The sequence below is a fragment of the Melanotaenia boesemani genome, chromosome 2 (genome assembly GCF_017639745.1).
Source record: "Melanotaenia boesemani isolate fMelBoe1 chromosome 2, fMelBoe1.pri, whole genome shotgun sequence".
In the NCBI taxonomy this organism is placed as follows: Eukaryota; Metazoa; Chordata; class Actinopteri; order Atheriniformes; family Melanotaeniidae; genus Melanotaenia; species Melanotaenia boesemani.
In genome coordinates this window covers 5039033-5063995 of record NC_055683.1, presented here as the reverse complement: position 1 = coordinate 5063995, position 24963 = coordinate 5039033, and the positions used below count along the sequence as shown (strand labels likewise).

At 39.3% G+C, this 24963-nt stretch overlaps 2 protein-coding genes across 3 annotated transcripts in view; both read right to left on the bottom strand.

The window, feature by feature from the left end:
- The window catches only part of LOC121654244 (deleted in malignant brain tumors 1 protein-like), a 240805-nt gene that overhangs the window by 92012 nt on the left and 123830 nt on the right, over window positions 1-24963 (bottom strand). The gene's annotated exons all lie outside the window — the stretch shown is intronic.
- LOC121654555 (macrophage mannose receptor 1-like) lies at window positions 342-24450 on the bottom strand. Of its 2 annotated transcripts, XM_042008760.1 has the most exons (4): window positions 24289-24450; window positions 3528-3839; window positions 2571-2863; window positions 342-2487 (listed from the first exon to the last, which is right to left on the bottom strand). In XM_042008760.1, exons 2-4 carry the CDS (start codon window positions 3823-3825, stop codon window positions 2293-2295), a joined length of 786 nt encoding a protein of 261 aa, XP_041864694.1. In that variant the 5' UTR covers window positions 3826-3839; window positions 24289-24450; the 3' UTR covers window positions 342-2292. The 2 variants fall into 2 exon arrangements, with proteins under 2 accessions (XP_041864694.1, XP_041864703.1); XM_042008769.1 differs by lacking the exon at window positions 24289-24450 and having other exon boundaries at window positions 3528-3848.

The following is a 24963-nucleotide window of genomic DNA, read 5'->3' as shown; positions in this document are numbered from 1 at the left end:
GATTTCCTCTGAACTCCGGGTTAACTTAGACATTTCCTTTAAGTGTAACATCTCACATGTTGTTTTACTGGCAACACACCATTAGTCAGCCTCTCACATGTTCTTCTCCCTCACCCCATATGAAGAGTCTCATTGTTGCTTAAGCACTCTGTAAGTAAGTTTATGAGCTTAAAGATAAGAGATAGTCAATAGGATTAACAGAGTAAGAATATAAATGAAAATACGTAGTACACTTAAATAGTTCCTTGATGAGTATCCCTATAAATTTATTTACAAGTCTAAACTAAATTATCTAATGAATGTAAAATCATTTATCTAAAATCATTAAATAATGACAATGGATCTAGTTGAATGTGATAATGTGTAGCGGACAATCAAATAAATATTGGTTTCCATTTGTAGTGACTGCTGGCTGTAATAACAGGTGAGATTAAATAAATCCTGGAACTTAGCAGGCAAGGCTCACAGAATAAATCTCCTTCGTAATTTATGACATAACCACCCCACTTTCCTGTACCCCGCCTTTATGTAACAATATCATGGATAAGTTGATCCAGATGACCAACATATCCCGACTTAATCTTTTGTGCAATAGGCCACAGTAAGTACTTCGAAATCATATACGTATGTACTGTCTTTTTCTATGGTCCTTTTTGGTGTCACTTATTCTAAACGGTACTCCAGCACCTTTCAAACAAAGCTGGTACTGCAGTTTTCAAGAGGAGTTTGTCCATCCAGAAACTCCGTAGTACACAGCTGCCTTGTATGTGGACCCACAACAAGTAGATATAAATGGCTTGCTCTAAGACAAAACATAAGCTAATTTAGTAAAATGATTAGATACAAACAATACAAACACAGTTTTTAATATATTAAATTTTTCTGTCATTTACCTTGGATTTTGTTACACACTGCACCTTTAAGCAAAATTTCTTCTGCTAGAAAAAGTAGGATTAAAAAGAAGGATAAAGGAAGGTTTATTCTCATTAGTTTTCCACAAGGAAATTCTTTCCAGCTTTATCACAAGCAGCAGAAATTGAAATAAGTTAACATCCCAAAAAATAAACTTATGGGTTAAACGTTAAAAAAAAGGTTCCATCTCTTCAGAGATCGAAGGCCAACAAAAATCACATCATCCCTGACTAAGGATGAAAGCGGAAAGATGAATCCAACAGGATTCACATCCAGTTTTCCATCACTTTACCAAACTCCCAACAATTCCTGAAGAGAAGAACCAAATCAGATGACCTTGACCTGAACACCGTAGCTCAGGATGAAGGTTTTATATCTGATTCAGTGCAAAAGAGTTTTCACTTAAATCTAAAAAAAAAAAAAAAAATGTAGATTAAAGTATGATGAAAAAAATCAGAATAAAACGTTATCAAATCATCCAAAGTGTTTCACACTTAACTACTTCATAAATGAACAGCTAAATAATCTAATTACAAATATGAATGTAAAACCTAATATTACAAAGAAAAAAAATCATAACATTTAAACGAAACACGAACAGATTACAGAATTTCCCTCTGAACTGTGGTAGACAAGTATGGTGATGAACTGGAAAGTTAAAGACACACTTTAAATTTCTACTCCAGTAAATGTATTATAATCCACTGGTGTCGTATTTTACCTGCTTTTACCTGCTGTTCATGTTTTAATAAAAACCACCAGATGTTCACACACTGAAATAGATTTTCAACTATTTTAACTGTCCTCATCTAATCAGTAAAGGACAGACTCTACTGATCTATCACTGATCTGTTTTACTGTCTAACTTCAAACTTCTTATGAAAATATGTGTTTGTACATCTGAGTGTGTTTCCAGTGATGTGAAGCAGAGTAGTTATGTGGAACATTCACTAAGTAAAGGTTCTTCATTGTTGCTGCTTTACTGAGATAAACAAACATGCTGCAGTTACTGTCAGACTCCTGAAGGTGGCAGCAGAGGAACATTTAGCTCTTAAGCTTCTTACATATTCTGCGAGAAGCGAGAGGTTTGTTCCGGTCATACTCCATGAGAAGCTTTGTCCATGACGGGCGGGGATCACTGCAGGGGGGATGTCCATTGTTTTTATGTGCAATGAACAGCTGACTGGGTTATTCCATATTTAAGTTTGTATTATTCTCGCAGTTTTATTCTTTATCAGAAAAGCAATGACAGCAGTCAAGCAGCAGCAATGAAGAGTGTTTACTTGTGGATGAGCTGCAGAGATTCCAGCAGTGTTTCTAAACTCCTGGTGTTGTTATTAACAGCAGGGAGAAGCAGCTGATAGATGAGCCCAGTGGCTTTCAGTTGTTTTCAGGCCTCTTGTAACAGAAGAAGTTTCTTCTCTGACTGCAGGCTCTGAGCCCAAAGGATGTGTTGCTGTTCTTCTCCAGGACACCACAGCCGTAAGCCGGGCAGCTTGGAATATCCTGGTACTGCACCGGTTCTCCACCCACCCAGAACCAGCCGTCACCCAGGAAACGCAGGCCCGTCCACACCTAGCAACATTTAGCAGAGATCCGTATAAACACAGAGGATAAGCTGCTCAACAACACCTACACTGTGGAGAAAAGTGGCCCACCTCATCAGTGGTCGCCTGTTGTGCTCTCTCTTGTGCGTAGTCATGATCATCTTCAGTGATCAGGGTGGCCAGGTCGTAGCTGGGCTTCCAGGACACAGAGTCTGGGTTCTCTGAGTCCTCTCCCCCCAGAGACCTGCAGTGGTCTAACGCCTCCTCCCACGTCTTGTTCTCCGTCACCAGAACCAGATTCTCATCATAACACAGGAAATTATATTTCTTCCAACAGTTGTCATTTTTCCAGTCATCTTTATTCCACGTTACAACACAGAGTTCGTCTTTTTCGTTATTTGGTTCTGTAAGAAACAGGAGAAGAGAACAGATGTGGATGTTCTGATTACAATCTTCTAAAACTAAGAAAAAATCTTTTTTCCAGCTCCATGAAGGCCATCATACATGTAACAAAGTTTGTTAGCAGATTTTAGCTGAAATTGTAAATAAATGGCAGGAAAAATCTTTGCTGGGATGGAAACATCTTGTTTTTATCCAATTTCTCTCTTTGAAACTCCTATTTTTAATGTCAACAAAGGCCACTTAACAAAACATTTTAAATGAATGACAGAAACCAGCTTGAGGAAAAGAAAGTTTTAACTTGAATGATATTTTATACCTGTTATGTTCCCTTAATGTTATCATGTTTGTCCTGTTTTAGTAGTGAGGTTTAATGAAATATGTGGACAGGTCATCTTTAATTTGAGTCGTTTTTATGACTAACATTTTTCTACAAACATCATTTATATCAGTCGAGGTCGGCTGAGGACAACATTATAAAAATGTCACACTTTCTGAACTCAGATTTCTTTGGAAAGAACATCTTTCTGTTTATTCATCATGTAGAATTAAAGGAAAGATGACTGAGTGGAGCAGAAATAGTACTGTGGTCTGATTAAAATAAACGTTATAAAAATTATTGAACTCATATCCTGAAAACTTGAACATCAATAAATCAGTCCTGCTCACCGTTATTGTCCCAATTAAAGAAGGTTGCATTCTTGTCTCCTCTGGACCATTTCCATGGACTGTTCGCATCCTCTCGATACAGTCCGATCCAGCCCTGGTTTTCACGAATCAGCTGATTCTCTTCTTCACTTCTGATAGTCGCCAGGTCAGTGTGCTTCTCTCTACAGAAAGACTGAGCTTCTTTCCAGGTCTTGTCTTCCTCATAATACATAAAACTGACGCTTCTGAGGCCTGATTGCTGCCCACAGACAGGAACGATGAACAGCAGGGAGACGAAGATGCAAATGTTCCTCATCATGTTTTCACTGAAGCCTGCAGACACATTCAAACATTCAGTTAACATTCATGTCAGGAAAAATGCTGAAATGTTTCATGCAGGTACAGTTAAGGTGGCGTGATAAGGAAATTATTTTTAGTTTGTTCTAGTGAATTTCTTGATCTTTGTATTCAATTTCTTCTCTTTGCAGATTGATTTTACTGAGTGATGGTTTTATTGGCCCTCATTTATCAAAAGAGAGTAGAAATGAGAGCACATGTGATCACGTGTCATTTATGAAACGTCTGTATCTGACTCTGGACCACCAATAATTATAACATGTAAATGATGATGGATTCCAGCCACTGCATTTATGTTGGAATACGTAGGAATGATCGGGTCTTGATTAAATCAACTTTTTCATGATATTCTAATTTTATGACGAGCACCTGTACATGCCCATGATTTTATACATTTTTTATGTTAATAGCCTAAACCTGATAACTGAAGGTCACAATTCTTTACTTTGCGCATAAAAATATAAACAACACGCAAGAGGTCAATGAAAACCTTTTTAAAAAGTTAATAAAACTGTATACTTGCATTAGCTAAGCATTATTGTGTTCAAGGTTCTCTTATATGAAGCCACTTTTTATAGCCTACAAAATAGAAAATTGGTAGCCTACAGCATTTCCACTTGTCCAGTAAAGAACTTCAGATTCCTTTAGTGCACAGCACTGGAAACATTAGCCTACTTCTTAAATAGAGCAGTTATACAGCTTTAAGGTACAGACCACTTTACTTGTTAGAATAGTTTACTTGATAGATGGATCGGCTCCTGTCTCCTCCGTATAGCCCCAGTGAAGGCTCTGCTGGGCACGGTTACCCGGGCATCCGCTCCTCTGGCTGCGCCAGGGCACCAAAAGGCTCCATTAGCCAGAGCATATTGTATAGGACTGCACAGCACTTATGTCACAGACTTTCTTTGGAGAATACAGCAGCATCCCCCCGCTGTTCCGAGACACATCCACCTGCCCTTCAGCTATCCGAAGGAGCGCTCCACCGTGTGCGTATCTGTGCGCACTGTTGAACATGGGCTCCTGCTCTGTGGCAGGGTTTGCCAGCGGGGTGATGAGACGCTTCAAGAGTGAATATAGGTATCAGTTTGTGTGCAAATACAGATCTCTGTTTGTATTCATCATTATTTCAAATTGTAGTGTATGATATATTAATTTTAAGCTATTCTAATTGTCATGTGTGGCACTCCGAGCATATCAGTAAGTTATTTTATGTTATTTGTTTTGGGGATCCATTTTAATATGTTTTTTCCTTTTTTGGCAAATGGGTATATTTTGAATACTGAATATGTGGCTGCTTATGCTTAGATGATGGTTTGAAAATTGTTCAATAATTATTTTCAGGGTCTGCTGAGCTGCAACAATAATCCACATTGACTCATACTTGTGTAGCACGGAATAACCCCACTAGGTCGGGGTGAACAATAAAAGCCCACCCTGAAAGACTGAGAGAATACCAGATCTAGGTCTCTATTCTCCCAGTACCAGTAGCCCCAGTGTATATGATTATCTCATATCTCATGGGAAGTCTACCTCTTTTTTGCCTGACTGGATGGCTAGGTTGTGACACACTCGTCCCACACTTCATCACTTTCTTCACCTGAGGCTGCCACAATCTTACACTGACCACCTGACTCACTAGGGCTTTGTAGGCTTTTAAGTCTGAACCAAGAGGCAACCTCCGGTGGTGAAAAGTGAAGCCTATGTGGAAGTGCAAAAAATTGCAACTGGCTCCAAAACAGAGCAAATCCCCATAGATTTCCATGTTAAAAAGTTCACAGCAGAAATAAACAAGTTTAAAGCCTGGTACAAAAAACCATTTTAGGATTAATAGGTCAAGTTTACCTTCATGACAACTGTGAGGGGGTGATCTTTTTCTAACTCATCTGTTTGGATGTTTTTTTTAACATTTAAATTCTGCATAATTAGGGTGTGTTCTTTTGTTTGACAAGTATCCAATATCTGCGGCAAGAAGGGAGAGTGCAGCACAGCCGCGGTTTCTAGCCGGCTAACAGTGCTCCTTATCTTTAGCCCACCTACCTTCATTAGCCGGTTAGCTGCCGTTAGCTCTGGGTTAGCTCTTAGCTACAGACCGCTCAGAGTTTAAAATAGTTCAATCATCCACCCCCATAGCTCAAAGCCCCCCTCTCAGCTCCACCACTCTGCCCATTTTTGTATTTTCCGGGAGGGATGGCAGGCGTGACGCTGCCAAGATGGTGACAGTAGGACCGCCCAATGAGCTTCACTTTATCAAGAGGCTCTGTCCATCTTTTATATACAGTCTATGGGTGGAACCTGACTCTCCAGCCACGTCATCTACCGCAACCACGACATTTTGGGCTGCTGGCGTAAATTTGTCTGGTGTACCTGTGGTTCGTGTGTGACAAATAACTTGCAGACAATCATTGTCTGACGCCATTTGTGCTGATAACCAGGGCACATTCTGCTGCCAATTTGTGGGCAACTCAAAAGTGCACAACTGTAACAACATGGTGTTGTCCCCCCTCACTGGTTTGATAGTGTACAAAGGAATGTCTGGATGGTTTTGTTTAACTACAACATAAGATTGCAATTCCCACTTGTCTTGTATTTTATTTCTGCCCCTGTATTTATGGTTACATAGCAGCACACGGTTGCCCGACCTGATACGAGATCAACGGTCGCTCACCCTTTTCTCTCTCCGCTTGATAGGGCTTGTGTCTCCAGTGGAGATACAATGAGCAACAGTGGTTGAATATTCATAATCCCCCTCACATTCAGAGAACACGTCCTCATGGGCAGCGAGCAGGTGTCAGAGTTGGTGATGTTGGGACTCTGTGAGATCCTGAGTGTTCACTGGGACTGGGAATGGCAGGCCCACTGGCCTTCAAACACACTACATCTCCATTTCCAGACATCGTAATACAGGGAAATCAAGCCCATTAGCTGCAGTGAGTTCAATCCAGTTGGCTGATATCATCGTCTGCGCCTCAAAATGTCTATGAAAATGGGAGTCTTTGATAGCGGTTATGCTGGAGCTTGTGTCACAAAGACAGGTTGTCTCGACTCCCCTGATCTTTAGCTTGACTGTTTGGCACTTCCTAAAAGCACTTTTTAAAGGCTATCATTCACTTCTGTTACAACACAGTTTGCCATTTGACTCCGTGTCATTGACGGATGAGGAATTTTCTTGGCACTATCGGGATTACTGGACCCTGTTGCCCCAATAGTGGTTTCATGTAGGGCGGTAGTGACCATCTTGTCTGCTTTCTTGGGCCAATGACAGCTGGTGTGGCAAGTTTCATCACAAATATAGCAAATATACCTCCCCTCATCGTCCTTTAAGGGTGGTTTTCTAGGGAGCATAGTTCTCTGTCATTTCCCTGTACAATACTTGATACAACTATTCCTGGCAGGCTGTTATTTTTACATCTTCTCATGAAGCTTCTCCATGGTCAGTGATGGCAGTTTCTTCTCAGCTACTGTAACGTCAGTTTGGACCTCCTCCTCAGACCAGGTAATTTCAGCCTGTAACAGTTCAACAAATGTTAAATCTTTCTCATCTTTAACCTGCCTCTTTGTTTCCCTTCTTAGGGAACTGTCTTTCAGACCCAGAACCAATTGTTCCTTTAACACTGCATCAGGGTGTGGGACACAGTCAGACTCCTTCCTTATAATATGTCCCAGTCCTTCCTGGAGGTCATAGGCATAAGACCTTAAGGTCTCTCCACACAGCTGAGGAGCTATATATATATATATATATATATATATATATATATATATATGCAATGCACATTCATGTAAAAGAGAAAAAAACTTAAAGACAGTCCAATAACGGTATACAGGCAGAAGCAAAAGCTTATAATGCCCACCCCCCCAAATCAGTTTACATCGAAATATTATTATTATTATTATACCTTTATTTAACCAGGAAGTCACATTGAGATTCAAAATCTCTTTTACAAGAGAGACCTGGCCAAAGTAGCAGCCAAATACAATTTACAAATACATAAAGATTAAGCAAAATAAATACATTAAGATTTAGAACAACTATTTAAAAACACAGTGAGCCTCTCAAGAAAAACAAACACATGTCTCCTTTACCACACTCTTTATGACTTCCTTAAATTTATCCACTGAAATTAATTATTCCAATTTAAGATCTCTTTGTAAATTGTTCCATGTCCATGGTGCAGAATAGGAAAAGGCTGTTTTCCCCAACTCTGTGAGCGACCGGGTAACAGTGAAAAGCAAGCGATTCGAAAAGCGGAGCCGGTAACTCCCAGAACTGACACAGAGTAGGTCACAAAGATATCCTGGAAGTTTTCCCAATATTGCTTTATAGATGAAAAAATACCAGTGATGTTTTCTGGGAGTGGTTAGTGATGTCCAACCGACCAGATCATAAAGAGTGCAGTGGTGAGTGAGGGATTTTGCATTTGTTATAAATCATAATGATGCATGATACACTGAACTGAGTTTATGCAAAATTGATGAGGCTGCATGCATATACAAGGTATCACCATAATCAATCACAGACAGAAAAGTAGCATTCACAAGTTTTTTCTTTGTGCTGAAAGTAAAGCAAGATCTGTGTCTAAAATAAAAACCAACCTTCACTTTGAGCTTTTTGATTAAAGTGGTGATATGTACACTAAATGTAAGCTTATCATCAATCCATATACCCAAGTACTTGTACAATGGAACCCTCTCAATGAGTTTCCCATCTGAGGTAGAGATGTTATAATCACCTAATGTGGATCGGGCTTTTGAGAAGACCATAAATTTTGTTTTCCGAACATTTAAAATCAATTTCAAGTTCAGAAGTGCAATTTCTAAAGACTGAAATGCAGCCTGGAGATCTTGTACAGCTCCTACGATGGATGGAGCATAGGTGTAAATGACTGTATCATCAGCATATAGATGTATTTTTGATTTAATATCTTTACCCAAATCATTTATGAAAATAGTGAACAGAATAGGCCCCAGAATAGATCCCTGTGAAACACCTTTCACTATGTTAATGAACTCAGATTTATGGCCTTCCACAAAAACACACTGGGAACGATCTGTAAGATAATTTTGAAACCATTTTGTGGTATTACAACTAAAACCAATTGACCTTAATTTGTCAATAAGCAATCCATGGTCAACTGAGTCAAATGCCTTAGAGAGATCCACAAATAAGGCTGCACAGTGCTGTTTTTTATCTAAGGCTCCAATTATGTTATTTATTACAACTGTGGCAGCAGTGACAGTGCTATGACCAGCTCTAAAAAATATATATAAAAATATTTTTATCAGCCAAAAATTGTTTCATTTGTAAATTTACACAAGACTCAAGGATCTTAGCCAGAACTGAAAGTTTAGAAATTGGACGATAATTGTTCAAATCTGCAGGATCGCCACCTTTAAATAAAGGGAGAATTTGGGCTGATTTCCAATTTTTAGGTATGGTATTAGAGCAAAGACTCAAATTAAAAATATGAGTGATGGGCTCAGCAATAATATCAGCTGCAACCTTTAAGAGGTATGGATCCAGTGTATCTGGACCTGCAGACTTTTTGTGCTCAATTTCTTTCAGTGCTTTATGAACTTAAGAAACAGAGACAGGTTTAAAATCAAACAGCTCCGTATTTCTATATTCTACTGAGTTAGCTGGACTTGAGACAGGTGTATTTACATTTTTGTGATCAAATATAGATCCAGCATGAATAAAGTGTTTGTTAAACTGATTGACCATAACATCTTTGTCTTTTATTTTGTCTAAGCCAACAAGAATTTCTTCCGGGAGGCTTGAGGCCATGTCTGTACCAGACAGGGATTTAATCAATTTCCAAAATTTTGCAGGGTTTTTTTGATTTTCTTTAACTGATTTTAAATAGAATTCAGATTTGGATTTTCGGATCATTAAAGTACACTTATTTCTTAGAGTTCTAAATGCTGTCCAGTCTTGAGAGGAATTTGAAAATCTAGCCTGCACCCACAATTTATTCCTTAAACAAAATTGCTCTTTGAGACTGTCTGAAAACCATGGATTTTCCCTACCACTGACCCGAAACTTCTTGACTGCTGCATGTTTGTTGATAATAGAAAGAAAAATTGATTGGTAATATTGCCATGCCAATTCAACATCAGAAATCAGAGAAACTCTACTGAGATCACTTTAGTATAGGTCACGCAGAAAAGCCTGCTGTTCAAAGTTTTTAAAGTAATGGTAAATGGTCTGTATTTATATAGCGCTTTACTGTACCTGGAATGATACCCAAAGCGCTTTACATTATACATCACATTCACCCATTCACACACACATTCACACACTGATGGCGGAAGCTGCCATGCAAGGCGCTCGACCACGACCCATCAGGAGCAATTAGGGGTTTGGTGTCTTGCCCAAGGACACCTCGACATGAACCCGACTTGGCCGAGGATCGAACCGGCAACCCTCGGGTTACGAGACGACCGCTCTACCTTGCTGAGCCATTCCGCCCCATCTCATTTTTAAAAGTGTCTTTTAAAAATGAGATGAGGTTTTACCTTGGGGATTTTAGTATTTCTGACACAAGCAATTACACAATGATCACTAATATCATTACAAAATATAGCAGGTGAAATGTACTTGTGAGCTGTATTTGTTCTAATTAAATCAAGAATAGTAGATTTATTATGTACTTTGGGATTTAATCTAGTTGGTTCATTTATAAGTTGCACCAAGTTTAATGTATCACACAATTTCTTTAGACAATCTGAATTTTCTGAAAGCCACTCCAAATTTAAATCACCCATCAGAATGAATTCAGAATCATTTATTTCATGTAAAATATCTGAAATAAATTGAAGGGCATCTTTAGAGGCAGATGGGGGCTATAACAGCCAACTACAGTGATATGAGTGTCCTTTGAAATGGTCACTTTAATTGCCAAGAGTTCAAACTGTTTAGCTTTTGTAACTGAAAGTGCAACAGAGCTTATGAACCTTGATTTTACATAGATTGCAACCCCACCCCCTTTACCAACCTGATCAGTTCGATGAACTTTATAACCTTCAATTGAAATTGATTAATCAGGTATAGAATTCTTAAGCCAAGTTTCGGATAAAATCATTACATCAGTGTTTGTAGTATTAGCCCAGATCTTGAGCATATCGATTTCAGGGACAAGGCTTCTGACATTTAAATGTATGAACCCAAGACCATCTCTACTTTTGAATTCTGAGGGGGTAGAAATGCACTGCAAAGTGGCAGTTGGCCCAGGGTTGGGCTGAACAGAACCAGACAGCATTAATAAGAGCATAATCATGCAATGCAGTTTTAGTTTGGTAACACACATTTTTTCATTCCTACTAACTCCTGTGAAAAACAAAAATGAGTTCTCTGAGATTGTAAAATGATCCTTTAACACCAGTAAATTTTGAAGAGACAAGATCCTATTGGCTGTTACCTCTAGACAATAGAGCTTGAGTTGGTAATATAAACTGATTTGCTGATGCTGTAACTCATGAATCCTTGTTTGAGTTGAGAACTGACTATTGAAAATGACATACTCCCTATTGCTGGGAGTATCAAGTTCATAATGACCAGGAATGAAACACAGTAATATCAAGAACATAAAAAGATACATACTGTTCAGTCAAAATATAGCAGGCCGAGGTAGAAGTTAGAAGAGCTGGAGATTAGCCAGATGACCGCCAGCTAGCCTCAGCAGGCTGAGCTGGAGGTCAGCCAGCAGAGCTGGAGGCCAGCAGGCAAAGCCGGAAGTCAGCAGGCAGAGCTTGAGATCAGCAGGCAGGAATGGAGGCTAGCAGGCAGAGCTGGAGGCTAGGAGGCAGAGCTGAAGGCTAGCAGGCAGAGCTGGAGGTCAGCAGGCAGAGCTGGAGGTCAGCATGCAGAGCTGGAGGCTAGCAGGCAGAGCTAGATGCTAGCAGGCGGAGCTGGAGGTCAGCATGCAGAGCTGGAGGTCAGCATGCAGAGCTGGAGGCTAGCAGGCATAGCTGGAGGTCAGCATGCAGAGTTGAAGGCTAGCAGGCAGAGCTGGAGGTCAGCAGGCAGAACTGGAGGCTAGCAAGCAGAGCTGGAGGTCAGCATGCAGAGCTGGAGGCCAGCATGCAGAGCTGGAGGCTAGCAGGCAGAGCTGGAGGCTAGCAGAGCTGAAAGTTAGCATACAGAGCTGGAGGCCAGCATGCACAGCTGGAGCCTTGCAGAGCTAGAGATTGGCATACAGAGATGAGGCTAACAGACAAAGCTGGAGAATTAGCCTGCAAAGCTGTAGGCTAGCATGCAGAGCCTGCGGTTAGCATGTATTGCTTGAGGCTAGCAGGCAATACTGACTCATGGAGGATAACAAGAAGAGCTTCCAGCAGAAAGATAGCAGTCAAGTTTGGTAAAAAGAGAGGCTAGCACAAAGGTCTAACAACTTCAAACTGGTATCTAGCAGCATGGGCTGTGAGTCTTTAGCAGATAGAAAAAAGTGAAGGTTTTGTATACTTAGCTTTAGAGTTCACACAAAGAGGGGTGTGTAACAGCAGCAGCTAGTTTATCATAGGCTAGCACATTGTGAATCTGTCCACTCAGGTGCTCTAATCCATCATGTGGATTCCAAATAGGCCTAGGCCTCATGCAGTTGATATTCCATGGCAATCAAAAATAACTTCTACTGAGTATATAACATCCCAAACTGCAGGAGAAGTGGTTTCCTTGAGAAGTATCACCAACATGTGCCTAAAAAATTTAAAATATTACACATAAAACCATAAAAAATCAGATCTCAAGCACTGAGACCCACACAGAGAACTGACTTGGCTGCCATCTTGGATTTCATGTGATTTAAAAGAAGAAAAATAGCTACCTTGTCACTTACAGTAATAGAATCTAGTAAATAATATAAATATATTTACTGTTAATAATTTCATTCATATGATTCATAATATTTGATCACATTAGTGTTGTGGAGTACTTTCTGACTCTGGATGCCATGGTGGGGTTTATTTTGTGGAAGCAGGTGTTGTGGAGAAATAGTCTGTTGTGGCATTTTGTAGTTTACTGTCCTTAATAACATTCTATAGTTTTGTGAAGCCATCATCTGGTTGATAACTTCTCCTCTCTTGGTGCTGTACAGTGGTTTCCCCTTTAGTGTCCTCGGTGTCTTCCTAGCCATTTCTGTGATATGATGACTTCATCATATGAAGATCTTCTTCTCTGGATCATACTATTTTGTAGTAAATTACTTTAGGCTTATGCTGTGACAAAAATACTTTGAGGTAAAAGAAGAGCTCCGGACATCAGCTTTATGTAAAAATGATGATGGTTTATTACAAAAAGTGACATCATAAACAGATATGCATCTCTGTGAGGTTTCTGAAGCCAATCGTAGAAAACCCCCCTGACTAGATGTGTAAGTCTCTCTTTTATAGTTTTCAAACAAAGAACATTCCTCAGTCCTGAATCGGCCAATCATAGATCAGATACAAGTTTACATATAGGATGTTTGTGTGTTCTTCTCCGAATTTCATGTTTATATCCTGTGCTGGGAACGTTTCTAAGTGCAGAGTACAGTCCTTTAAGACAGACCCTTATAAGGAAACAATCTACTGTAAGTGTGTCTTACACAATGCTGTTTAGATACTCCTAGAGGTCCATAAGCCTGTCCATGCTTGGATCCTAAAGCAAAGAGCAGTCTGCTCACAGCTGCAACGAAGTATAGTTCTAATCTATGTATTTTAAGTAAGTCTAATTATGAAACGTTGAGAATAAGATACTTCATTAGTCTTAAATATGTTTTTAAACCTTATTAAAGTTGAACAGTCTTTTAGCTCCTGGTCTAATTTGTTCCATATAAACAAAAGAAATACAATGTTGTTTATGTTTGTTCTTGCTTTTGGTTTTCTAAACATATTGTATCCTCTGACATCATAGACGCTATCTCTGATCGAAAACAAGCCCTGGATGTGTACAGGCAATCGGGAAATCGGTCTGTAGTTAGTAAAGTCATATTTGTCCCAGCCTTGTAAACAGGAATAACCTTGGCAATCTTCATCTTTTCTGGAAACCTGCCTAACTGCAAGGACTGGTCATAGATGTATGCCAGTGGTTTGGCTATATACCCAATGATTTCTTTTAATACTGACACATCCAGCATTTGGATTTGGTGAAGGCTTGACTAAATGGATGAGTGTCATTTACTCAGACCCTAGAGCAGCGGTTTTAACCAATGGAGTGATCTCACCTTTTTGTCATCTGAGAAGTGAAACAAAACAGGGGGACCCACTCAGCCCTCTTCTATTTACGCTATTCTTAGAGCCTTTAGGTCACAGAGAGATATAAGGGGAGTTATGCAGGGAATTGATGAACATAAGATGTTTTTGTATGCGGACGATATATTGCTGCTGGTTAGGGATCCCTCCCATTCAATTCCCTGTTGGGATGAAATATTTGGGTATTAGGTTATGCTCTGATTTAGCAAAAATTATTTCTATAAATTTAGACCCATTGTTACAAAAACTCAAGGTAAAACTAGATCAGTGGAAGGTGCTCAATCTCACATTGTGGGGAAAAATTAACACTATTAAGATGCTTGTTGTTCCGCAATTTAACTATATATCTATGATGATACCAATAACTATTAGTAATGTTTTTTTGAAACAGTATAATGGGCTAATTAAAACTTTTCTGTGGAATGGTAGGAAGCCAAGATTTGGATTAAGAAAATTATGCGCTTTAAAGGACAGTGGAGGTCTGGCACTTCCAGATTTAGAGTTATACAATATTGCATTTGAAATGAGTAAATTGAGTAGACATTGGAAAACACCAGATTCGAATCTAGGGTGGGTTGAAGTTGAGAAGGCTTTGTCAGCTCCTTTTAATGTCATTCAGCTCCTCTCTCAAAAATCTATTGGTACAATGCAGCAAGACCCAATTTTGCTGCATTCAAAATGGGCCTGGACCAAAGCACATAAGATACTTGGAATCTGCCCTTATAAACAATTCTATTCCTCAATCTGGAATAATCCGGCAATTCGTGTAGGAAAATCTCCCTTCTTGTGACGTAAATGGCTTGAGAAAGGGGTACAAAAAATAGAGAATCTATACAAGGATGATGTATTTTTGCCATTTAGTCTTTTAAAAGAAGTTTTCACTATGACAGATAAAGGGGATTTTTGGAAGTATTTACAACTCAGGAGTAGTGTGAACTCTGCCCTTGGTCTAAAACTGGTGCAGAAAGAAAATATTATCAAGGACTGGTTAAACTCGCCTAGTAATTTACATTCTGCATCAGTATTTTATAAAAAAAAAACTTTTAGGACAACAAGAAGGGCTTTGTAACAGTCAGAGATTAATATGGCAGATGGACCTGAATATAGTGATTAGTGAAGATGTATGGAGTGATATAATTGCAAACATAGGCTGGGCAACGAGAGATGCCAGAAGTAAATTTATTCATTACAAGATTGTACACCGGTATTGTTATACACCATCAAAAATGTTTAAAATGGGTCTACTGCAAGATAATAACTGTTGGAAATGCGGCAACAATGTTGGTACGTATCTTCATGTTTTCTGGGAAAGTCCTTTGGTGTTTCCTTTTTGGACTGAAGTCATTATAAATTTGGAGAAGTGGACTGGGTTATCCATACCTAGATCACCTCAACTGTGTCTGCTGGGAGATAGCTCTCTCATGCCCCCTGGATTTACAAAAGAAATGTTAGGACTTGTGGTGGCTGGATTTATTGTGGCTGCAAGACTGGTTCTGAGGAACTGGAAAAGTCCCCACAGGCCTCAGACTGAGGACTGGATTAAACTTATGACAGAGACTGCTTCATTTGAATCTCTAATTGCAAAGGTAAATAATGTCCAGGTTAAAACAAGCCAAATATGGTGTCGTTTTATGTCATTTATCAGATCTCATGACAGTCTTTCTACTACCATATGATTATATGCCATTTTATTTTGTTGTGTACAACCGTGCTGTTTATGTATTTTTATGTGTTCTGTGTGTTTGTTCTTTGTATATATATATAAAATGAAAAGTTAATAAAAAAAATACTGACATAATACTGACATTACCAACAATGGTAATAATTTCATTTTCATTTGTGCCCTGTATAAATATAGTTTTATCTAAATTTGTTATTTTACCTACAATTTTATCTACATCATACTGATTAGAATAAATCTCTTTTGCCAAATTTGGCCCAATATCAATAAAATATTTGTTGAATTCATTTGCAATATCATTAGATTGCTCATTTTTGTTTTTCTTTTGGTAACTTTTGTAGGCCTCTGTACTATTGTAAAAACAGGTAAATTGTCAGATATGTCAGCAATTAAAAGTCCACTTAAGACATCACTGTCCATAACATTAGTGAAAATGTTATCAATCAATGTTGCACTGTTTCTTACGAGTTGGTCGAGTGATTGATGGATACAATCCTAAACTGAACATAGAATTAATAAAATCCATCACTTTTGCCTGCTCTGCTTCCATTCAGCCTTATCAATACTTATACTGCAGTTTCTCGTCCAGGTGTCATGAATCATCTTCTCTCTTCTCAGAATCCTTGCTTGGCTTGCAATTTCAGTATTTGTTTTTGTAAGGTGCTCATTCACATATACGTTTGTGCCCTTCAGTGTTTTTAGCATTTCTCAGCACCTTCATTTTGCGTTTCCTGGCAGCAAGCCTGATGAGAATATTTGGCTTTTTGCTATTTCTTTGAGCCAAAGTATGACAAGCAACAATATCTTTACTGTCTATTGTTATGTTTCTGCTATTAAATAACTTGATTACCTGATCTTTCAATAAAGAAGTATCCAGATTTAGAGCAGAAGGTAGCTCACTGTCATCTCCCCTGTCACCGGCTGTGGCCTGTGCACAAGTGCGATGCATTTCAAGCCCCGATATCTGGAGGTCATCCGTCCTTGAATATTGCTCCAAATGTTCGTTCCAGTTGTTCAATTTTTTTTTATCCTTTTCTTGCATTAGAGCCTTGAGTTGTTTGATTTCATCCAATGCTTCGTGTAGGCCTTTCTGTTGTTTTGCCACTGTAGTTATTTCTTGTGACATAAAATCCAAAGATTTCTTTATCTCCTCCAAATCTTGAGCCAATTTCCCTGTGGGCATTGTTGCAGCAAATGCAGACCTTAGATGATACAAAAAGTTTGGTGATGGTGTCTGCTTGCCAGCAGGTTGTAACTTCTGCTGAAAAGGTCCAAATGTTTCACTAAATTCAAGAAATGGTTGTAGTCCAGAGATATTTGTGTCTTAAACCAATCGAAAAGTGGTTAAGATTAGGTGGATGTTGATCGATTTTTTTTTTAGAGATAGTTAGATTGTTGGAGCTCCGTAGTACCACCACATTAACACGGCAGCCATCTTAGCCATCTTGTGCCAGTTGGGACCTTATCCCCATAAGTTTGGAGCAGGACATCAAATATCTCTTCCACTGGGTTCTTAGAGCCCGTTAGCATGAATTTGACTGTGGTGTTAGCTTCATCTTTTAGGTGCTGTTTGATGAGCTCTACTTTATCGTCTTCTGGCACCTTCATAATCTGGTATACAGACTTTATTACAGAGACCCATTTCTCAACCATTTCATCTCTGATTTTTACTGGGTAGCTGCCAAAATCCAGAAGTTTATGATCCTGGTGACTGTAAACAGTGGCAGGAGTTTTTACGGCTGCTGTTTGCTGATCTACAACTGCTTTTGCAAGCAAAAGAGCTTCTCTTTGCCAGTACCTGGCCTGGTGCAAAGCCCCTGCCTGCTCTGCAAGTTTCCTCTGTAACTCAACAAAATCCTTCAAGTTCTGACATATTGGACCTGCTACCTAAAAGCTAAATGTGATACTGTGGGGTTTCCTTAGAAAATATGGGGCTGTATCCTGTTCATGACATCACTTTTGTAGCAGTGAATAACCCCACTAGGTAGTGGAGAACAATAAAAGTCCACTCTGAAAGACTGAGAGAATACCAAATCTAGGTCTGTATCCCCTGAGTACCAGTAGCTCCAGTACCTAGAACAGTAACTATGCGGGTAACTTTCTGGCTCAGTTTTTATCCAGGCAACAGTTTTAAGCCTAAGTTTTAAGCCCCCTCTTTAAGCTAGCACAGCCTTCTCTTACCTTATACCAGTGGTTCCCAAACTTTTTTTGCTGGGCCCCCCTTTGGTTTATAAGAAAATTTTTATGCCCCCCCGGCATACTCACACACACACATACACATACACCCTCCAAACAGACACTCACATATTTAATTTTCAGACTCCATTGCAGTTTATTTCACACATCAACCTTTTTTGAACAAAAACAGGAGTGCGTTAAATGACAGGTTGCAATAATAAACCAAAATACAACAAAACAACAAACCACCTTTAAAGTGTAATCGTTTAAAGTCTAAAAGTTTTTTTTTCTTACCTGTAACAGTATTGTTTGCTGTCAGTGTAATTTCAAGCACCATAACAGTGCAGTTATGTTCAGTGTAACTGGTTTCTGTTATTTTTTTAATATTCAACATTCTTATCAATACATTTGTCAAAAATGCCTCTCTTTGTTAAATGGGTATCAAGATATGAAACCTCCTTAAAAAATAAAAAGTAAAATTTAAGATTTGTTGTGCAAGAATGACAACTTCAATCCTCCCATTATCTCAGGGACTGGTGTGAGCCTGCTTGTTGCTGCAGATCTTCTCAAATCTGGGTTGCAGTTGTGAGATGGCCACTCTGAGCTCATTTTCAATGTCCAGCTTTGATCTGTATTTTGTCTTGATTGAGGCCACAGCAGAAAAGCCTATCTCACATAGGTAGGATGTGGCAAAAGGCAGAAGTATGGCCAGGGCTCTCCTACCCACCAGTGGGTAATCTTTCTCCACTCCAATCCAAAATGCAGACGGTGTCTTCGACCTAAACTGCAGCCTCATTGTTGAATCAGAGGTGACATCAATGAACTGTTCCTCCTCTGATGTGCTGAAGTCGATAGATGGTGGTGCACTTATCCAGTCATATTCTTTGGAATCCTGCACCCAAAAATATTTCTGGAAATATTTCTGAAGGGCAGAGATGTGTGTTTTCATGCATTAAATCACTGTATTCTGCAGCTTGTTGTCTTCAATGAACGACTTCAGGTTCTTAAATGAGTCCATGTTTCCATCTTTTGCTCGCTGCTGCCACATCTCAAGTTTTCTGATGAATGATGTAACTTTATCTGCCAGATGTGAAAGGTGTGTGTTTGTGCCCTGCATCTGCAAATTTAGTTCATTTAGTTTCAGAAACATGTCACTGAGGTATGCAAGTTTCATGAGGAACTTATTACAGTAAAACTTGCGGGCAAGATCACTTCCCTCTTCATTCAAAAAGATGCAGATCTCATCTCGCAGTTCAAAGACCCTGGAGAGCACCTTCCCACGTGACAGCCATCGGGACTCGCTGTGAAACAGAACAGCGGTGTGGTCAGAGCCCATTTCCTCGCACAGTGCTGAAATAATCTGGGCTTTGACAGGTCATGTTTTTCTGTAGTTGACTGTGGCAATGACATCAGTCATTACATCATTCAGCTCGGGACTCAGCTGTTTAGATGCCAGTGCTTCGCGGTGTATCACGCAGTGCGTCCACTGCACATTGGGGGAGACGCGCTTGATAAGCGCTTGCAGCCCTCCTCGTTTCCCAGCCATTGCTTGCGCCCCGTCTGTGCAGATCCCCACAAAGTTCTCCCATTTCAGACTGGCATCTTTCAAATAAGAGTCAATGATTTTAAACATTTCTTCTGCAGTGGCTCTGCCAGGAATTTGTTTACAGAAAAGCAATTCCTCCCTCATCTCATCTCCATCTATGAATCTAACATAAGTTATCAGTAAGCAACCCTTGTTACTGTCGGTAGCTTCATCCATTTGCAGAGAAAAGCGTCTGTCATGCACTTTATCATTAAGCTGCTGCTCTATGTCTTTTGACATGTCATAAATGCTCCTGCCGATTGTATTATTGGACAGAGGAATTGCTTGTAGTTTGCTAGCTGCTGTGTCATCAATCATGGTCGAAACCATGTCCATAGCACAAGGAAGTATTAATTCCTCCCCAATAATGTGTGGTCTTTTACACTGTGCCACTCGGTAGACACCTTTGTAGGAGGCTAGTTGAGCATTTGCTGGCACAGATGCAGCTTTAGTAAAGAGACACAGTTGAGCACAGCAGTTTATGAGTTTTTGTCTAAAAAAGTCAACTGACTTTTCTTTGTGCTCATGATGTGGATGTTGTGTCTCCAAGTGGCGTCTTAGCTTGTTAGGCTTCAAACTGTTACAAGCTAGCACTTTAAGACAGACAACACACTGCGGTCTCTCCTCATTACCAACCGTTGTGCAGGTGAAGCCAAAGGCAAGATATGCTTCGTCATATTTTCTAGTCTTTGGCTTGGAAGTAGGTTGATTTGGAAGCATATTTGGCGATGCTTCATCTTCTGTTTTGCATTTACGCGGGAGCCCCTTCAAAAACCTGTCCATTATGCTAGCAGTACCAAAGCATTCAATTTTTCATTCATTCATACCACGCCCCCCCTGCAATGGCTGCGTGCCCCCCCCCCCCCCCCACTTTGGGAACCACTGCCTTATACTGAGCTACATAGGTGGGGTGCCCCTACTTCAGGGCAGCTTATAAACAGAAACTAAAACAACGTAAAACAGCTGGGAATTTATTTAAGTATCCCAATAATAAAGAAAACAAAATTAAATCTTCCGCTACTTACAAATAAGTTAAAAAAAACGGCAAATGCAATAGAGGATCACAACAAGTAACACACAAGATGTGTCTCAAGTCACAAGATATACTCAGACAATATTTTCCCTCAACATTAAACCATGTGTTCCATTAAAAACAGCTAGCTGAGGAAAAGCCTGCTGGCTGATTTGCAGTCAAAATGACACTTCAAATGCCCAGCAAGATTTCACCAATCTTTAATAAACAGTAAGAAAATAAACTTAACTCGACCCGTGAAAAGGAGATATAACATCAAGATGCTTAAAAAGTCCTCTATAAGGTCCAAGTTGGCTTGAGTAAGTTATTTTACATGCACAGTCCTCCTGATGATGCAGCATTAAATTCAAAGAAAAACTACTGGCAGTTGGTTGCAGTGTTGACCTTAACCGGTAGTGTTAGTTTTACAGTGTAGTAGTTTTACTGCAGTCCTCCAGATTAACTGTTAAAATGGAAAAGAGAAAACTGTACCTCTGTCTCGGACACATAAAATGGATGTGTGGATGGCAGGTGACTTCACTCACACACAGCAGAAGATGGGGTTGATCGCTGAGATGGCAGCCTAATGGCAGAGCATCACTCAATTAAAGTTTATCCCTTAACTCCTCTGAACCACTGCTGAAAGCTCTCTGAAGCCAGCTGTCCTTGGTCTGTGGCGGCTTCCCTCTAATTCAACACGTAATTAGCCAACAAACTGTAGCTGCTACGTCGCTCTCACACACTCCAGCATGTAGGAAAACTATATCCGGAAACTCATTCAATGTTCTACTGTAGGTCTGCAGTGGACCTAAACACAGTCTTGCGACAACTTTGCTACCTGCCGTCTGAGCTCTGCCCGCACCTCAACGCAGCAGATTACAAGGCTGAATGGTCTTTCGGACCTCTGTACATATCAGTTAATGCTGGTTCTCTAGCTTAGAGTCAACGTGCTCTGCTCGCCATCTTCACCCGCTTCTCTTACATCACCTTGCCTGCTTCTTCATCCGATAGTCTACATAGGTCCAATCATAGACATAATATACATATACGGCTCATTACACTCTGGAGCATGATGCCGCATCACCGCCATATTGGATGGGTCTTCGGATTCCAGGCTAGCTTCAGAACCAACCGGAGTCAAGACAGCGCCAGCAACTATTTTAACTATTTTGGAATCTTCTTGTGTTCAGTGTTTTTCAGGTCATAGCGGTGTCAAATGGTATGTATGACATGTTCTTATTTTCAAACTCTTAAAGTTCAGTTTTGATATTGTTCCTAAATGATGGATCTGAATAATTTATTTGAAGGAAGCAAATTCTGACACTGATTTACACTCTTAAGACGCATCTAGTAATTTTACACCCAGCAAATTTGCAGTGCACTTGAATCATTTATTAATCAGGAACTGTATTGGAGCAAAACATGTTTTGCTGCTGCTCTGTCACCATGTGTTGTGTTACATGTTATGAGTATTTGTAGAAAAGTCAATTAACGCCTTTCAATAACTAAAATTACTAGATGCTCTTGAGGTGTCTTGTTTTGCCATGATCATATTGGTTTCCTTATTCACCCTCAAAAGATATATATTTTATGACTCTCACTGTCCCCATTAAACAGCTCTCTTAGTGTGCTAATTTTTTTTTATTTTTTTTTACTTTTCTTTTTAGGAGGCTGGAATAACAATCCCACTGCAGGGCAGTTCCAGGGTATTTTTGGCCGTCTTATGGTCCATTGTGGTGTCACACCAAGTGGGTCAGGCACAAATTGGATCCCAATTGTGGAGTTTAAGGAGGAAAACCCAATTCAAATTAAGAACCCACATTTTATGCTTTTGTCTTTTGTTGTCTCTGTATTTCTCAAAGTAAGGCTGCACTACATTCCAAAATTAATTACCTAGAGTTACAGAGTGTCAGCACATGCAAGAAGCTGTGCAAAACAGGTCATTTTCAAGGGTTTTAGCCCCCTGTGTGTCTGTGTGTGTGTGTGTGTGTGTGTGTGTGTGCATATGTATGTGTGTAACTTTTTTTAAGGTGTCAAATGAATTCATTTATACATTCATTAATATTTGACCATGTCTTTGTTAAAGAGCAAGATAAAATGATTTCAGGTATTTTTAATGTGTAACAGTGACATGTATCATAACTACATCTCTGCTGCTTTTTAACAAACCAAACTGTGGTAAAAATTTGTGGAGTTTCGATGGTTGTAGTTGGGCATACACTTTAGAAATAAATGCACTGGCGGCACATGGGAGACACATCAAACAAGTACAAGGGATTTGCCCTTATACTTAGGAAAACAATCTGAGACCTGTCATGAGATTTGATCGAATTGTACACTCACATCTTAATTAATAAATGCTGAGTCTTGCATGGAAATGGTTGTGCACACAGATTTCCATCATATGTTCATTTGATAAATAAAGGCCACTGTGTCTCAGTAGCTGGTGTCAGAACATCTTTTGGGATTAATGAATCTTATCTTATCTTATCTTATCTTATCTTATCTTATCTTATCTTATCATGGTATATACCACCTGACAGACCTTGATATCTGACAGACACTGAAATCAGAAAATCATTAAAACTGATGCAGATATCACTGATGGTTAGAAAATAGTTCAAAATACAGAAACTACAAAACCAAAGGAAAGCTGCAGCACTGACAGTAAAAAATATAATGAAGGCTGTACTGACCTTTACTGACAAGAGATCTAGAAATGATCCAGTTAAAACGGTCTTTCTTATCAGAACCAACTTCTATGTGATCAATAATAAAAGGAAATCATTTTCTGCAAACATTCATGTTTTCCTCAGGATTCAGTATATGTGTAGACATGCAGTGTCCCACGTCTCATGGGAGGATGCAGGTCTGAAGTCTGTATTTATGAGGAAGCTGTTTTTACAAATTTGTCTCAGAAAAATTATCAGGAACTGATGGAGGGAGACTATAACGCTACAGAAAAAACTGTTTACAAAAAAGCAGCCTCACCAATATATATGAAACTCCTATATTTCTCTGCACTTGGAGACAAAAATGTGGACGATAGTCCTACAGAATTTAGGTTGTGTCCATTATAACAAAACAAGCAACATAAATGAAGCAAAGAACAAAACATGGAAATCTAAGTATCTCGTGCAGCAGCATGACTCTGCTGGAGTTTCCTTCACTTCCTCTCCGCCCGTCATTGCTGTGAAACACCACCTCTGCACAGTTATGATGGACTCAGAACTTTAATTTGCTCCATATTGAGACATTTGCATCAATTATCAGACTTTTTTTGTCACAAACTTTAAACCCCCACCCCTAATCCTGAGGTTATTCTCACAAACACCTCCACCCACACAAGCATAAACCAATAATGCACACAAAAGTTAAATAAACACATAAATTAATCTATGTCCTTTCTTTTTTAAAGTCAAAACCACATTTTAACTTTGACGCGTTCTAACACACAATAAGTTAATCATTTTTGACAACAAATCAGGGCCAAAGACTAGAAAGGGCAGTTTTCCATAGTAAACAGTTAAATTCATCTTTAAATTTCTGATTGATATTTTTACAGTTTATTTCAGCAAAAGATTTTATGGTAACAAACATTTTACACCATGGCTTTTTCTATGTGCACTAAAAATGTCAATAGATTCTTGCACATAATAAGAAATGGACAGAAATCATGTTTTAGGAAGGAGGCCATCATCTCCTGCAGGAACAACCCCTAGCCCCTGTAGTGTTGGTGTCTCACCTTGCAGCAGCACTCAGCTCGGCCAACAGCAGGAGAACCAGCTCTGAACCTCTGCTTCAGGTAATGATGCTTCTCTGTCTCTGCACTCAGTAAATTTTGTATTTTTCCAGCAATCACCATGCAGATGTACCACTGATGACCAATCACAACGCTGTGTAAAACCTGCATGAATATTCAAAGTAAGCCTGCACCCGTGTCACGCACTAATTACACACCACCACCCTCCCAGCCTGTCTCTCTGGTTTAAAGTAAAATAAAAAAAAGGTTAAATCTTTTTATTTTCATTAACTAAAACCTTTTTTTAAAATTATATAATTAAAAGTCCCACTTTGAGTGATTGAGGTTGTTATGGAAACAATTGTCCCATCAGTGAAGTGGGGTCACATGACCAGTCATATCAGTGTTCCTTCACACATCGGCTTCCACAGAAAGTCATTAATGGAAAGGCTGCAACAGCCATGGAAGTTGAGTTTAGGTTTTATTTTAATGGTGAACTCAGATTAAAATACTCAGGAAGAAAACAAATATAACAATATATTAAGATATTTTTACATAATTAGAATGTTAAATTATGATCAACACATCATCTTTTACAGCTCAAAGCTTTTTAGTTTTGGATTCATTATTTTATATATCATCTTCTGTTGTTCAGTACCTTTCAGACATCTTGTTTTC